Raw genomic sequence first — 16,253 nt, forward strand, 5'->3', positions numbered from 1 at the left:
TGTAACAGTTTATTCGAAGCTCAATCAGCCACGCGTGTGGCAAAAACAACAGAGCATTATTTCTGGAGATAACGAAACTTGTTATCTCCGAATGGGCTGTTTCATGAATTTGAACCATATAAACAAGATGGTAAAATTGAGTTTTAAACGGCTTTGTTCCCGTTTACTTATAACGGCGTTTTCAGCAGTAGCAGAAGTACTCGCTGCATAAAGGAAACAATACCTTTTGTTTAACAGATTCCCTAGTCAGAGAGAAAAAGTTTCATAAAATTCATACTATAACTTGAGACTTACCTAGGCACAGGCTCAATATCCTTATTATGTAGCGTGTCGCCGTTAGAGTGGAAGTGCACGGCGGACACTCGCCCACGCCTACTGCCGAGCCAGTAGGAGGGTAGCAAGCAGAACCAAGGTTTCTGCTTTATACCGTATTCACCTAGAAAGGAGGCGTTGTGTTAGCATAGTCATAGACAATTGCATTAAACATTAATATTAGAATTAGATAATATATACAACAAGACATTATGTTCACAAGGGAGGAGGATGGAGGAGGAGGAGTTGAGTGAGAATGACATATACAGAAAGAATATGAAGCTGAAAAGAAGAGTTATAGATGGGGACATACGAAACATCAAAGAAGTACTTACGGACGCTATTCTTTTGATATTTCTGAGAATGCCAGGTTAGCAAGTTGCGGATTAAAACCTTTCTGGTGAAGTCAAGCCATTACATCAAATATCAGCTTCCTAGCATTTTCAGAAGTATAAATTAGTAAAGTTAAAAGGATGCCTTGTACGAAAGAAAAAGTTACCAAGCCTTCCAGCAGATGTATTAAAAGACCGGACGTAGAAGCATCTGACCATTATGTTGACACTGCCGAATGGCACTACAGGACCGCTCCAGAGAGTAGGTACTTACATTCCACCAGAGAGTCGGAAACGTTACTTATGCGAAAGCGAATGGTGGGAAATAGCAATCAGCTGAACCTAGCAGGAAGGCGCTAAAATAGCCTGTAAGAAAAAACTTGAAATACTGGACTTACTGGGCATCACTGCATCCAGCCAATAAGCTATGAGGGCGTAGAGCACAGTGTCCACCGCCATCATGATGAGACTGCCGCCAAATGGCACCCCAGGTCCGCTCCAGAGACTGTCCCATGTCACGCCCTGTCCTTGCATGTCTAGTACTAGCGCCTGAAATTTACAAATATTACTCCATGAGTATCTAGGTCATCGTCAGACGTTCTCAATGCTGAGGATCGTGGTCTTGTGGAGCCAAAGAAAGCTCAACTAAATCTTGATCATGTAAATCCTATTTTGCTCTCTCGGCCATTCAATTATCTTTTCACTATCTTTCCAATAAGTAGATATACTTCATTAAAGGGACGAAGCTATATTTATAAAGGAACCTCTGCTTTAGTGCATTTTTGTATCATCATTAATCGCAAAGCAAAAGGTCACTCATCATATTCTCTGTTTGCGAGTCATTATAGGACACAAGTAGACCTACTCTAGCCACCTGGATAGAGGGAAACACAGTTCAATAGTCTGAACACTCACCTTATCCATAGCCAGTGCGTAAGCGCTGGAGCTGATGAGGGAGACGAACCAGAAGGCGAGGGAGTCGGCGTTTTGCACAAACACTTGGATGAAGTAGAGGCCGCTCATCAGGTTCACTGCGAAGCTACCCAGAATACCGGCCGTCTAAGTACAAAAAAGATAACATTATTGTTTTATCCTAGAATTTATTACATATCACACCACTTGCTTATAGTATAGTTATACACTACTACTAGGCAGAAGCCGCAGAAGCCTCCTCTAATTTTACAAGAGGGTTTCAGATGTAGACTCCACGACGAACGCTCAATGGAATCCGGCCCTTGACACCTTTTTCTTTCTACCAATGCAGACGAGGTATTTTAAGGATCAACTAAAAACCAGTACATAAGGTCCCAAGTTCATTTGTAAGCCTTTTATCGATAATCTCGAGATCTCATATCGATTTTTGAAATAAATAGCTACAAAATATCATTGATAAAACTTTTGATAAACATGTGTACTTCACGTGTACTCACCCTAGCCTTATCGAAGAATGGCGTGAGCATGAATGCGAAGGTGATAATCGTGAATCCGAACAGCAGCATCAGAAGAAAGATTAGGATGTACGACGAATGTTGGAACACCTGAAAAAAACACATGAAATAATAAGAATATGACATATTTCAACATTAAATATCGCAATAACCTTAATTCTTACAAGTAGTCAAATTACCTTTAGAGCAAATAGCAGAACAGTGCTGAAGACTGATAAGATGGTTACGAAGACAGCGTAGATCAAGAACCATGAGGCCCTGGAATATACAAAAAAGCTTTAAAGTGAATCAAACATTCCTCTCTGTATCTAATTTATTATATGCTCGTATTTCTAATTGATAAAGTCTTGACCCTAGTCATGTTAGACCTGGATGAGTAAATAATACGTCCTCCTTTTTTTACATCACTTTATCTTTCTGTGTTTGACTTCAGTAACTATACCAAGTTATATCTCATATGCGCAATCTTCATTGCAGCTTTTCAGACCATTGGTGAATACTAGAGGAAAGGAGCGATGATTTTCGGCCTTAACATTTTTACAGAAAAATTTACCAGTAAACAGAATCCTTCAGCCCCATAATCCTCATTCCCTCCCTGATCTTCTTCTCCTTCTCTCCCACCACAAACATGAGCAGGTACGTGATGAACTGGCTGAGGGTCATCACCATGTACATGGGCATGATGACGCGGAAGATGACCAGCCAGTCGCCGGTGTGCTGGCGTTTGGGGAACTGGGTCAGGTCTACGCGGGGTGGGGGGAAGGGAGTGCCGGTGTCCAACTGAAAAATGATAAAAGTGGATAAGTAGTGAAATTCGACAACCTAAGTCTAACGTATTTCATTATCATGACGTGGACATCCATATACAATTCTATGATATTATAGAATAGGTATGTATGATACACAAACATGAGAGTATTCATAGGAATGGGATCACAGTTGATGATAAAGTCTAATTGAGTTGCTGAAGACAGATTTTTATTAGAAAAACATCTACTACCCCGATTGCATGCCTAAAACCTGGAATCAGTTAAAAATAAAGACAGGTACCTATGATTGACCATATACAAACTTCAACATTTTGACTCATCATAATGATTCATTAAAAGTAGTCATTGTGATTGCGATGTGTAATAATACTAAAAACTGTATTTTGTTCAAATGTTCAGAAATCTAAAATTCGTGTTACTTTCACCGTGGAAAAACAAAGGAGTAAAAGAATTACCTTAATCTTCGTAAAATCGATCAAAGTCTGCAGCGCCAAGAACCCGGAATAGTAATACTGCAACACCGGACACGTATCCTCGCTATGCATCTCCGACAGCGGTATCAGCTGCCCTCCGCGCGACCAGTCGGATGACCAGTCGCCTTTCGGAGGAGCCTCGCGGCAGAACGCGTCGGATGTGTAGAGGGTTCTTGTTGAAGGGGTCCCGAAGTTTGAGGGGTTTGTGCGGATCGTGTATCTGGAGAAAAAGCATTATATGTCGTTAAAACTTAGCTCGTGCTACCGCTGCATGGTGTGAACACAACGCACGGGACAAATGTAAACTCTTTCATACTTAAAACTCCTCTGACGGCAATTTAGCTGCATAAGAATTGGTAGCAGCGGAACCTGAAGGCGTTTATACAATGTCACTGCTCCCTGTGCTCCCTTTCTAAACATGTGCAGAGGCGTAAAGTTAAAGCAAATAATTACTTTTTCTGGCGCGAAAGAATGACTTGAAAAGAAATTTATGTTGATTTACATATGTATTGTAAAGTTATTTGAGTTATTTCATGTTGATATCAGTAAATAAATAAAAACCGGCCAAGTGCGATTCGAACTCGCACAGGAAGGGTTCGGTACCATTATCTATAAAAACGGTCACCCATCCAAGTACTGGCCCCGCCCGACGTTGCTTAACTTCGGTGATTGGATGAGAACCTCGAGATTGGAAATAAATATTTATTTTATTCCGTTTTTAGTATTTGTTGTTATAGCGGCAACAGAAATACATAATCTGTAGAAATTTCAACTGGCTGACTTTCACGGTTCATGAGATACAGCCTGGTGACGGACGGACGGATGGACGGACAGCGGAGTCTCAGTAATAGGCTCCCGTTTGACCTTTTGGGTACGGAACCCTAATAAGTACTTCTGGCATCAGTGTTAAGATTTGTTTATTAGATGGATTGGATATCCTCTTTGCTTAGAACTACTAAAATCTGTGACCAAAGACAACGTAGTGCAGGTGATAGATTTGTCGTGCGGTCAGTATTGCGGTCCGAATGCATTACTACGCCAAATACGTTAAAAATTAAAATCACCATAATTATTACGTGCAATCTGGATTGTCATTCGTTTTATTAAGGAAATTGACGATAACATCGACGGCGCCCAGGCCGCACCAGTAACGTCACAGTAGTACAGCTGAGGTTGAATCCAAACATCACCTTTAGAGTATCTTGTTAATTCTAATTGTAAGATGGCAGTAAAATCTCCAGCGAGGTCAAACAGGAAAGAAAAGATTTTTTTAGCAGTGATGGGAAGCTTACCTAAGTGTTTCCCCGAAGCTAGTTGGATCCGTATGGAATATGACTGCGATGGGGAAGTTTTTGGCGTCGCTGTGGTAGGCGTCATTCAGCTCGGTAGTGTTATTGTAGCGCACCCATCGGATTGGCTGCTGATGGGACTCTAGCAGCATTTCATTTAACTCTTCGAGGAAAGCCTGTAACACGAACAACATTATTTGGATTAAATTTTTTAACGATATTTAGAACTGCTGGAAGTTTGGATTGAGTTAATCTAAAAATCAGTGACAATAATAATGTACAATTTCTCCCTATTCTTTAACTTATGTAATATTTTCCAAGAAAAAACACAAGAGACCTGTTTATGCTCAAGTTTCTGATTTACGCCACAAGATGGCAGAACCTACAACGCGCATGGTCGCGATACTCAAGTTGCATAGGTAAAATAAATAATTTCTTGACTATTTTTCATCAATCTGTCGTCATGCATTGCGATACTATCGCATCATGTATATACATATAAATGATAATTGGTAAACCTTGCAGCGAAATAAAGTTGATTACGAGTATTAGTTAAAAGTGTTGACTGTTTGCTTTTTTTTATACCACGTCGGTGGAAAACAAGCATACGGCTCGCCTGGTGTATTGCTTACCACAGTCCCATTATCGTTAAGCCAATCAGCAACAACAGCGACGGAGTGGTTCGCCGGGAAAGCGTCATAGTGCACCCGGACCGTCCGACCCGGCTTGGTGACTTCAGGAAAGTTGGGGTTCGGTACCAGCATCTTCAGGAATATTAGGACGCCCAGTGAGTATAGTGGCACTAGCACCTCCTGTGAATGAAGATATGAGTAGAGTAGTAAATTGAGGCATGTACTTTATTTTCAATCAAATTGAATATTCTTCAGGATCCATTTCTGTTTTGTGTAGAGTGAGATTATTTATTGCTTATCAAAATCAACTACCAGTGGAGTTAGTATTCTAAATATGTATAGCGTTTCAGCACTAGTACTAGCAACATGATCAACACAGCGTGAGTGCATGTGAGCAGGAAAAAAAAGAACAATGAATATCCCTTTATTTTCGGCAATTTGACGCAACCACCAGGATTCAGAACAATTAAAAATCATAACCGTGTTTTAGCTTGAACTTTTGCCATTATAAGCGATCTTCTTCAGTGGTTAGAGACCTACACTTACAGCTAAGATCTTCCTAGTGTCTTCTACGATCTATGTACTGATGTAAAAAAAAAACTTAAAAAAAAAGAAATAAACAGTTCAAATTTGATTTTTTTTTCTTTAGTAGCAGGTTTCAGACTATATAAGTAAATAATCATTTACTAACTAACGACGTCATCGTTGCCTGCATCTTTAATCTAACAAGGACAGCATACAATTGGTGCCGTGACCACTGACCAGAATTTACATCTATCGAAGTATTCAGATGTCTTATTTATATTTCAGCTCGGATTTTGCTCAGTATTAGAAAGAAACTTACAGCCAAGGTCTTCCTCGTGTCCCTTTTCTTTAGGAGCAGGTTCCGCACGGTGGTGGCCCAGAGCTGCGGCCAGAAGCGCGCAGGCGGCCGCGAGCCCATGCTCCCGCGCAGCCGGCTGCCCGCCGCCACGCAGTCGGGCGTACCGGCGCCTTTTTCGCATTTTCTGTAACAAGTGTTTCCGTCATTGTCATGATCAGTGACATTTCAGACTATACTCATAATTACGACAGTCTGGGGCCCATTTCTCGAACGGCATTAGACTAATATGATTAGTCCACAAACTGTCAAATCGTATGGGTTTCAATTACAACACACTAATAATATTAGGTTAGGGTCCGAACTGTTCGGAAAGAGAAGAGTCGTGATATATATTAAGCCCCATAACAATATCCTGTAGGCTGTAGAGGTTACAATACAATACAAATCCTCTATATTACATAACCTCATAATAAATGTACGAGGAAACACAATACATAAAAACAAACGAAAACCATAGTCGGCCTTATCGCTTAAAAGCGATCTCTTCCAGACAACTTTTTGGCCAAATCGAGATGAGTATTTTTATCGAATTAGAAGGATTTCAAGTCTGTGGAATTTATAAATATAAATATATACTTATTATTATATTTATCGCCATCATAACTCCGTTAATTTTAATCCGATTTGTAGTGTTCTTTTAACACGTTGAACGCCATGGGGGGCACCGGCGACCTCACGAAGTCAACTGCAACACGCCATGGGGGGCACCGGTGACCTCGTGTTAAACCTGTTTTTAAGACGCTATCCTGCGCCGCGTGTAGCAGTTATAAGCAATGCGTTGTATGCAAGGGACCGGCATGGCGCTCGTTAGTAAAACGGTGGCTTGGGACGTGGGTGCAGTTAGTGACATAGTAGATTTGTTGAAAAAATGAAAAAAACAAGGCATTTTTTTCAAATCACAGCTTTAATTCTATAATTTATATAATTAAGTATTTGCAATAATTATATAATTAATAGAAATTAATTTCAATTATCTGGAGATACACGACAATTATCAAAAAATTAGAAAAAATAAATTTCCCAATGCAGACACACACCTGATACATGCATTCCACAAAAAAACATCATAAAAACCCAAAATTAACAAAAATAAACAAAAACGGCGTATCTTCTTGAACCAGTAGCAGGAATTGCCAAACCAAGCTATTGTCACACAATGCCAAAGCAGTTAAATTTTATATTATAAGCATATTTTAGCGGGTGCGAATGTGACAGTGTAATGACCGGCACAGTGACCGGCGTGGCCGGCGGGGGGACCGGCGTGGCGTCATGGTAACGGTTTTTGAAATATGAACTTCACAGCGCCACGGGGGTCATCGGTGACCGCGAGTTTTCTTTTTTTAATAACTTTTTAACTAAACCTCCAATAACAAAATAAAATATATATCTATATACATATCAAAGTAATAATTGAATTTACATCAAGTTTTTTTTAAAGAAAAAATGAATATTTTGGTCTGGCGTTTAACGTGTTAAAAGGTAAACTTTGAAATAAATCCCGTCCGTATACTAAATTGGAGATTTATTGTTAACGAAACTAAGACTGAACTATTAGATAAATTGATTTTTCTATTAGACTAAACTTCTTAAAAGGGCAAAAAGGGTGACCTGGGTGACTTTAAACAAAGGCATACTAGAAATCAATTTGCTAAGGGAAAAATAGGGGAAGAAAACTAGGTAAGGTGTATTTAGATAATTTCAAATACATAAGATATAATATGATGAAATGAATTACCTATAGATAATTTTAAATGTTGGTCGAAATTTTAAGGACTAGATAGCGCTCTTCCAGATTCTAGAATTATACAAAACCATTGAGGTACGAGTATTGTACTAGAGTCGGCATCTCCAACAAAATGAGACCACACCTCATTGAAGTGCCGGCACTTCATTGCGTTTAGTACGTGTCCCACTACTGGCGAGATGTCACACATGAAAAAAAATAAAAAAAAATAATAAATAATTTAAATGCCTTTTTGCGTCATGAAAATGTATTCTAATAATATCTAGAAACATAATAAAAGCAATATAATAACAATCCAGTGCGATTTTTTTTTTTTAAGCTTGTTTAGATTATTACAGAAAAGGTTGGCAACTTCTGAAAACGGTGAAGACCAGCATATGACGATATTAGCCTCCAAACTTTTGACGGACTTCGACACTACTACATTTTGAGCTTAGTTTTTTTCCACCAGAAATATCTTCGTGAAATAACCAGTTTAAGGTTATTGTAATATAATATTCATATAAATACATTAATAAAGAATAGACTTACCTGTATCGATCTTAAAAACACTTCAGTTTAATCACTTAAAATTTTTTTTTACGACAGCGTGTTGTACTCCCAATAAGAGTTGCCAACCTGACTAAACTTGAAAGGCTGGTTTTTCTCTTCATGCTAGAGGTAGCGCCATCTGTGTAAATTTATAAGAACTAGAACTGTTTTATCATTACGTAAATTGTGTTGCCATCCTCGTAGCTGTACAGAATTTGCTGTAATTCTTGCTAGACGGCCTTCGCCGGCAGACGGTCTTCGCCGAGTTGACCTTAAGTCTTTTTACTATGAAGGGGAAACTTTTTGCGATAACTCAAAAACAGCTAAACTGATCATGTCTGCTATAGTTTTCATTTAATGTCTTTCTTAAGCTCTACTTCAACGATTTTTTTCATATTTTTTGGACCTATGGTTCAAAAGTTAGAGGGGAGGGGATACATTTTTTTTTCTTTCGGAGCGATTATCTCAGAATATATTCACTTTATCAAAAAATGTTTGTTTAAGACCCCTATTAGTTTTTAAAGACCTTTCCAACGATACCCCACACTGTAGGGTTGAAGCAAAAAAAAAAAAATCTCCCCCAATTTACGTGTAGGGGAGGTACCCTAAAAAAATTAAATTTTTAGGTTTTATTGTACGACTTTGTCGGCTTTATTCATTTATATATCCATGCCGAATTTCAGCTTTCTAGCACTAACGACCACGGAGCTAAGCCTTGGACAGACAGACAGACAGACGGACATGGCGAAACTATAAGGGTTCCTAGTTGACTACGGAACCCTAAAAATAAGGAACCTACGTACCTAGTACATGTAACAACGAGGATGTAGAATAAATATAATTACCGAGTCCCTCGATAAATCTCATTGTTCCTATTCGCTTTTTATTATGTTTAAATTATTCAATATTACTGAACTAGTAAAATAAGAAATTACGAACGTCAATTGCGGGGCGCAATCCCGTTGCAATCGTAAAACAGCTGTATTTTGTATTCCCTACGTGCCTCGGCCACAATATAAGTAGATACACTATCTTAACCATAAATAAATGCCTTATTTTTTTTTTTCGCCTAATTTTGTGTTCCGCTGCTGGGCAAAGGTCTTCCTTCATGTTCATTTCCTCAACTCGGCCCTGTCGTTTGTATTTTCCCACCAATCCGGGTAGAATGCATCCTATATATATTTATTTTATTATATAAGAGGCAAACGAGCAGACGAATCGTCTGATGGTAAACGATTACCGCCGCCCATGAACACATGCAACACAAGGGGGATTGTAAGTGCGTTGCCGGCCTTTGAGATAGGAGATTTCTTGAAGATATGAAAGGGCCAAGTCGTCCCGCCATCTCCTTAAAATTATCGATTTTAATAGTAATGTTAATATTAGGTTACATAATTGAGGTATTATGGTAATTTACAAGTTGGTATTAATTTTATAAGTAATCCGATTAAACTTATTTCTAGAAGTAACAGTCAACTCGTAACATTCAAAAATATTTAAAAAATATACTACTTATTTTGAAACGTCAGTTTAAACCTCGCTCGCTTTTAACTCGCGGTGGTACGCCATTTTCTTTGGCACATAGATCACATTTCGCAGATATAACACGAAGGTACTAATGACAATTTACCTTATTGTTTGTAGAATATATACACAAAAATGATATATATATTGATTGTTATCTTGTAATTTTTTGAGTGTTTTTATTATATTTAAAGAATATACAAGGTGCCCGTGAGCATTGCGAGACATTTTAACTAAGCATTCCTGGTAATATTTAGAAACTAAAATGTCATATAAAATTTTCTGGATTAGGCCTAGTTTTAGAGATAATTAAATGTTTTTCGAAATCATTCTTTTTTGGCCATAAGTCGGTACAAAACACATTTTTGACTGCGGTATTGCCACTTTGAGGTCTAGTCTGGACATACCTATTGCTTGATATCGAAAAATTAAAAAAATGTATTCTAGAGGCTACGCCCGAAATAAAAAAAAGTTTTTAGTTAATTTTTAGGTTATGTGTTTATCAATAAAAAATACGTTTTATTTTATACTAAGATCAATAATTCTAATTATCTTAGTAATTAGACTTGGCTCTAATGTTATCACTTACACAAAAATAAAGACTACTTCCCGCAATACTAAAACTAGCATTTTCTGCACATGTATTTGTGCGACGAGCACAGGTGTTTGCTCCTGAGTCATGGATGTTTTCTACGTATTTAAGTATTTGTATATTATATATATCGTTGTCTGAGTACCCACAACACAAGCTTTCTTGAGCTTACCGTAGGACTTAGTCAATTTGTGTAAAAATGTCCTATAATATTTATTTATTGCGTGTGAATACGATAACCTAGTAATTTATCGCATACATGCAGTTTAACTTTTATATTAATTGCCATTAATGTGTGTTTTTGAACCCTACCTTTATTAAGAGTGATTATTAGGGCGCCCTATTGAGTGAGTGAGCCCCCCTGGCGCCATTGTCATGCATTATAACTGGGGCTATATTCTCGCGCGGGCAGAATAATTGAAATTAGATTGATAATTTTTATATTTCGATTTTATGTTTAATAGGTTATTTTTATTTATTTTATTTTATTTATTTGTTTGTATATCCGTAAGTACTGTTTCTAATTAGCCTTGTAGGTATATTGAAAATGGTATGAATAAGAAAAGTGAGTTTTTAAGCGTGATTATACATTTTTTGTGAGTCTATTTTGTGAGTTACTTAACTCTTTATTGACTAGACAAGGTTTAAATGCTAAAATAAAAGATATACAAAATAAATAAAAGGTGTCATATTTTACATATACTCTGGCAAAGCCACTTTGTCAGCAGAAAAAGGCGGTAAATTAAAAAAACTTTTTCTACTGACAAGTTGGGTGTGTTAGAGTATAAATATATTTAAATGCATTTTCTGTTGTTTACATGTAATATTTTAAGAATATAATTATAAATAAATGAGTCTGAATATGAGTATATAGCTCTGTAACCAGTCAGTAGTAATGAAATTCAACAAAAACTGAATTTAAAAAATGCGTACTTTACTTCGATATTGCTCAGGTACCCGATGTTATCAGAGACACAGAAAGAATAAATTACATATTAGTAGCTATCAATATTGTATTTCAAGCTCTTAAGTAGTTCCGGTGAAGTAACTTTGGGAAAACAAAGTTCCGATAGTTCCCGGTATTATATGACACACGTTCACATTTATACCAGAAAGTTCGGAAACTCGTTAGCACGAGTCTAATAGTTTCGAAATTTATGATGCGTTTCCGTGCTTGAACTGAAGGTCGCTCCGTCGTACTATTACTAATTTAAAAAAAAAAGTAGTTGTGTTACAAAATAGTAAAACTGACTTATTTCATTTAAAAAAATGTAAACTGGTTTGTACTAATAAAAATATTGAATACTTATTACCTATGCTATGAATAAAATGGATATTGCAGAATTGAGTCCCTGTCATACAATATGCACCGCACCCTCAGGACAGTACTTCCGGAGGGGCCAAGGTGCCAGGGGAAGGTAAAACCTGCTTTATAGGGGAAACGATCGATTTGATTTGTAATATTACTTAACTGAATATACAACTGACTTTAAGAACTTTGAAAGTAGATTTCGTTTTTATTGCGTGGGTTTGCGTGACCGTTCTAAAACAGTACGTTTTCCTTTGCTCTGATTTTTTTGTGATAAAAAAAACGTTATCAGTTTGTTTAATTAAAACAAGAAATATTATATTGCTAAGTATAACGGGTTAGCACTGATTGACTAGCACGTTATTTTCTCGCGGATTAGCAAAGTAATATTTCTTGTTTTAATAAGTATGGATTTCCGCAAAGTAACGCCTGATTCTATTAATTATTTGTCAGTTTGTTTATTAACAGTTATTTTATCGTTACGTACAAACAAATAAATAGTTCGTACACCTATTTAGCACGTATCCAATTAGTGTAATTACATTATCGAGATTTGTTACCAATCATACTGTATCTACAATTTCTACATCAGTAGGTATCGGCAGGGGACTAGATGACAGGTGAATTTTTAAATACACAGCGGCAAAAGTACTAATCGCAAAGAGAGTATCGAATGAATGAATGAGTAAAATTAAGCTAAACATAAATAAACCTTGAAGAAACTTCACATGGATGATAAATCATTGGATGACCCGAAAATATATTTTTATTAATTATAATTGCGGTTACTCTTTGATATTGTACTCAAAGAGTAACCGCAATTATACTATATAAGTAGAAACAATGTGAACATTCCTTTAACTTTAGAAACAGTAGAAATAGTTCATTTCAATACATTATGAAACATCTAGTAACTAATAACTTCTGAGAAAGTTTCTTTTTCATCTCTGAATCATAAAGGAAGTGAGCAATAAAAGAAATACTTGCGTTTCTGGAATTGTTGAAGTTGGCAAAGTATTCTAGAGCGGGCTCACTCATTGGAATTCTGTTTAGGCTATTTACCATGATCAAATGACCTCGTTCAACGAATTAGTCTTGCAATACAGCGAGGAAATGCTGCCAGCATCTACGGCACCATGCCGCAGGGGGATATTTTTTATTTTAAGTTTATTATTATTTATTTTTAGACTAAGGTTTTAAGTTTTGCAGATTAGTTATATAATTGAATTTGTATACATTGAAAAATCGTTAAATTTGATATTAAATGGATTTCAAAGTCACCCAAGGGTCTCGACGCCAAAATGTATGAAATTGTATTCGGCTGAGACCCCTATATTTGGTCATTTTTAGGGTTCCGTGGCCAAATGGCAAAAAACGGAACCCTTATAGATTCGTCATGTCCGTCTGTCTGTCCGATTATGTCACAGCCACTTTTTTCCGAAACTATAAGAGCTATACTGTTCAAACTTGGTAAGTAGATGTATTCTATGAACCGCATTAAGATTTTTACACAAAAATAGAAAAAAAAAAAACAATAAATTTTGGGGGTTCCCCATACTTAGAACTGAAACTCAAAAAATCTTTTTTCATCAAACCCATACGTGTTTTTCTGAACTGAATAGTTTGCGCGAGAGACACTTCCAAAGTGGTAAAATGTGAGTCCCCCCCTCCCCCGTTACTTCTAAAATAACAGAATGAAAAATCTAAAAAAAATATGATATACATTACCATGCAAACTTCCACCGAAAATTGATTTGAACGAGATCTATTAGTAAGTAGTTTTTTTTAATACGTCATATATGGTACGGTTCATGGGCGAGTCCGACTCGCACTTGGCCGCTTTTAATATTTCGGCCGGCTCTGCCGCCGCGCCGACCTTAGGAGATATTTTGAAATAATTTAATATATTTTATAATAAATACTACAGCACATTACTACACAAATTGACTAAATCCCACAGTAAGCTCAATGAAGCCTGTGTTGTGGGTACTTAGACAACGATATATATTATATATAAATACTTAAACACATAGAAACACCCATGACTCAGGAACAAATATTCGTGCTTATCACACAAATAAATGCCCTTACCAGGATTTGACCGCGGGACCATCAGCTTCATAGGCAGGGTCACTACCCACTAGGCCAGACCGGTCGTCAAAAATAGTTTAGTCAAATACACAAAAAGTCAAATATACAATTATACATTTCAAAAATCGTACAGAACGGCGATTGAAACTTGATTAACTGAATTAAAGTGAATAATTTACATAGGTTTTTCAGTGGCTAAACGATACATAAGCGATTTTTTATATACTACTTCGGTGGCAAACAAACATACGGCCCAATGCAGAACTAGACAGAATACAGAAACAGAACTAGCTTGTTGTTTTACAAGTACCTAAGTTGGGAAATGGGTTAACAATAGATCTATCTACTCCTAGTATTTAGCCGGCCAAGCCAAACACACAGCGTCGTTAAACTCGTTGGCATTTCATGAGCCACAAAAAACAGAACATAAAAGAAACAAATGGCCAATATTTACCGACCGTTGTACTTTGACATGAATATTTGCTGCATTCGTGAAAAATCGTTTATCTTTTCATTTAATATTCGTTTGTAAAGTCCCAGATTTTTTATTACATTATACATTTATTTAACGACGTTTCGACACAGGTTTGGTCATGGTCGCGGCTAACTGGGGTATAACCGCGAAAATCGAAGTTCGTCAATTGCGGGATTTTTTCTCTGTTACTCTAATTACGTCTTAGTGAGAGTAAAAGAGAAAGGTCCCCGCAATTTGCAAATGATGTCCCAAAATATCAAATCAGAGATTTATGTAACTACCTGACAAAAAGATTTCATAATTCTTAGGTATTCTTTCACATTCTGGCAATACTCATTCAATATTCTGGGGGCCTACCGGGACAATCGAAATTCGCAAATTGCGGGGATCTTTCTCTTTTACTCTCGCTAAGACGTAATTAGAGTGACAGAGAAAAATGCCCGCAATTGACGAACTTCTATTTTCGCGGTAGGCTTCCTGTAGTTGGACTTCCAGTTCGAGCGACATCTTGATAGTTAGCCTCGTGATTCCTTTGTGTTTTTTTCATTAGGTAAATATTGTTTAGGGCCTGTTTCATAATGTCCAAAGTATTGGATAGGTAATTAACTAATAAATTAATTGTCAGATAAAACTTCCTGCATAACTTTGCACTTTATTTATCTACCAGTTAAGCTTATTTGAAGGTTGTGAAACGCCAACGATGACTTTATTCGTCAGATAAGTGGCAAGTTATTGAGGACTTTATCATCATCATTTGAGACAGGCCCTTAAAGTATAACATCGATAGTTTATTATGCAGTAAAGTAATGTGGTAGTGTGCAAAGAATGGAGAATTAATCTTGAAACGCGTTTAACCACCATTTTGGAGTCAACGGCCGGTAGTCCACGAGCTACTTGTAAAGTCCAGCTATCGCTTTACAAGAGCTAGTAAAATCACCGTACACTGTCGTGTACTAACTAGAAAGATGATGATGATGATGATGAGATCAGTATCGTATCGCTGTGACGTTTTCTAAGCATTATTCGAATTAGGCCGTTTAACTAAACAGTCCCGTACTTCATTTGTTTTTATTAAACACACCGTCACCGTTTTCTATCATCGCGATCATAATCTCCGAGGTGAAGGCCACAAAAGCGTCCATTTTTGGCGCGATTCCATTTCCCTATACTGTCTTCATTAGAATAACGGCATATGAATATTACTTATAAAAAAATAATAAGACGTTTTGTTGTTGGTTATATTATCTGTGTTTTAGTGGAAGAAGGACTTATGTGCCACGAAATTTCTATGGTTCTATATTGTTTTGGAATAAAAAGGTTTTTGTTGTAAATCTGGCACACAGCAGCTGATGAGAAATGTCTTTATGACGATGTTTGATGATATATAGCGGTGTTCAGGCCCTTTAGCACATTTATATATATATATATATATATATTTCTACTCGTAGACTGTAATGGTTGAATTAAGATTTTGTTTACCAAACTATAATTGCGGACTTGTCATGTATGGGCTCCCACTCAACTATAAGATTCATTTCGATGCGCTGTAGTAAATTAGAATTATACTCCGCACCCTCGTTGAGCTCTGCCAACCTTAATCACCGGCAGATACACGGCACTATGAGTAGGGTCTAGTACCTATTGAATTTCCATTGTTCAACCCAGCTCATTAGTACCAGTTATCTGTATTAATCTGTCAATCATACTGGTATGGAGTGATTGCGTTGGATACGTGACGAGTTTTCCTGATTGGCTACTTTATGTGCAAGCCCCATGGTGCGAGATATAAAATGATTACCAAGTGTAAATACTCTGACAGAAAAGTAAATAACTATTAAATAAAAAAAT

At 36.9% G+C, this 16,253-nt stretch overlaps 1 protein-coding gene across 1 annotated transcript in view; it reads right to left on the reverse strand.

The window, feature by feature from the left end:
• Positions 1-16,253, reverse strand: part of LOC133529104 (cholesterol transporter ABCA5-like) — a 73,909-nt gene that overhangs the window by 34,001 nt on the left and 23,655 nt on the right. Inside the window, exons 2-11 of the mRNA XM_061866725.1 lie at positions 6,101-6,263; positions 5,257-5,436; positions 4,628-4,800; positions 3,318-3,555; positions 2,646-2,872; positions 2,272-2,350; positions 2,075-2,182; positions 1,560-1,703; positions 1,043-1,193; positions 295-436 (exon numbers count right to left, since the gene is read on the reverse strand). Coding sequence (XP_061722709.1) covers positions 295-436; positions 1,043-1,193; positions 1,560-1,703; positions 2,075-2,182; positions 2,272-2,350; positions 2,646-2,872; positions 3,318-3,555; positions 4,628-4,800; positions 5,257-5,436; positions 6,101-6,263 — 1,605 coding nt within the window. The remainder of the gene's footprint in view (positions 1-294; positions 437-1,042; positions 1,194-1,559; positions 1,704-2,074; positions 2,183-2,271; positions 2,351-2,645; positions 2,873-3,317; positions 3,556-4,627; positions 4,801-5,256; positions 5,437-6,100; positions 6,264-16,253) is intronic.

The sequence above is a fragment of the Cydia pomonella genome, chromosome 20 (genome assembly GCF_033807575.1).
Source record: "Cydia pomonella isolate Wapato2018A chromosome 20, ilCydPomo1, whole genome shotgun sequence".
In the NCBI taxonomy this organism is placed as follows: domain Eukaryota; kingdom Metazoa; phylum Arthropoda; class Insecta; order Lepidoptera; family Tortricidae; genus Cydia; species Cydia pomonella.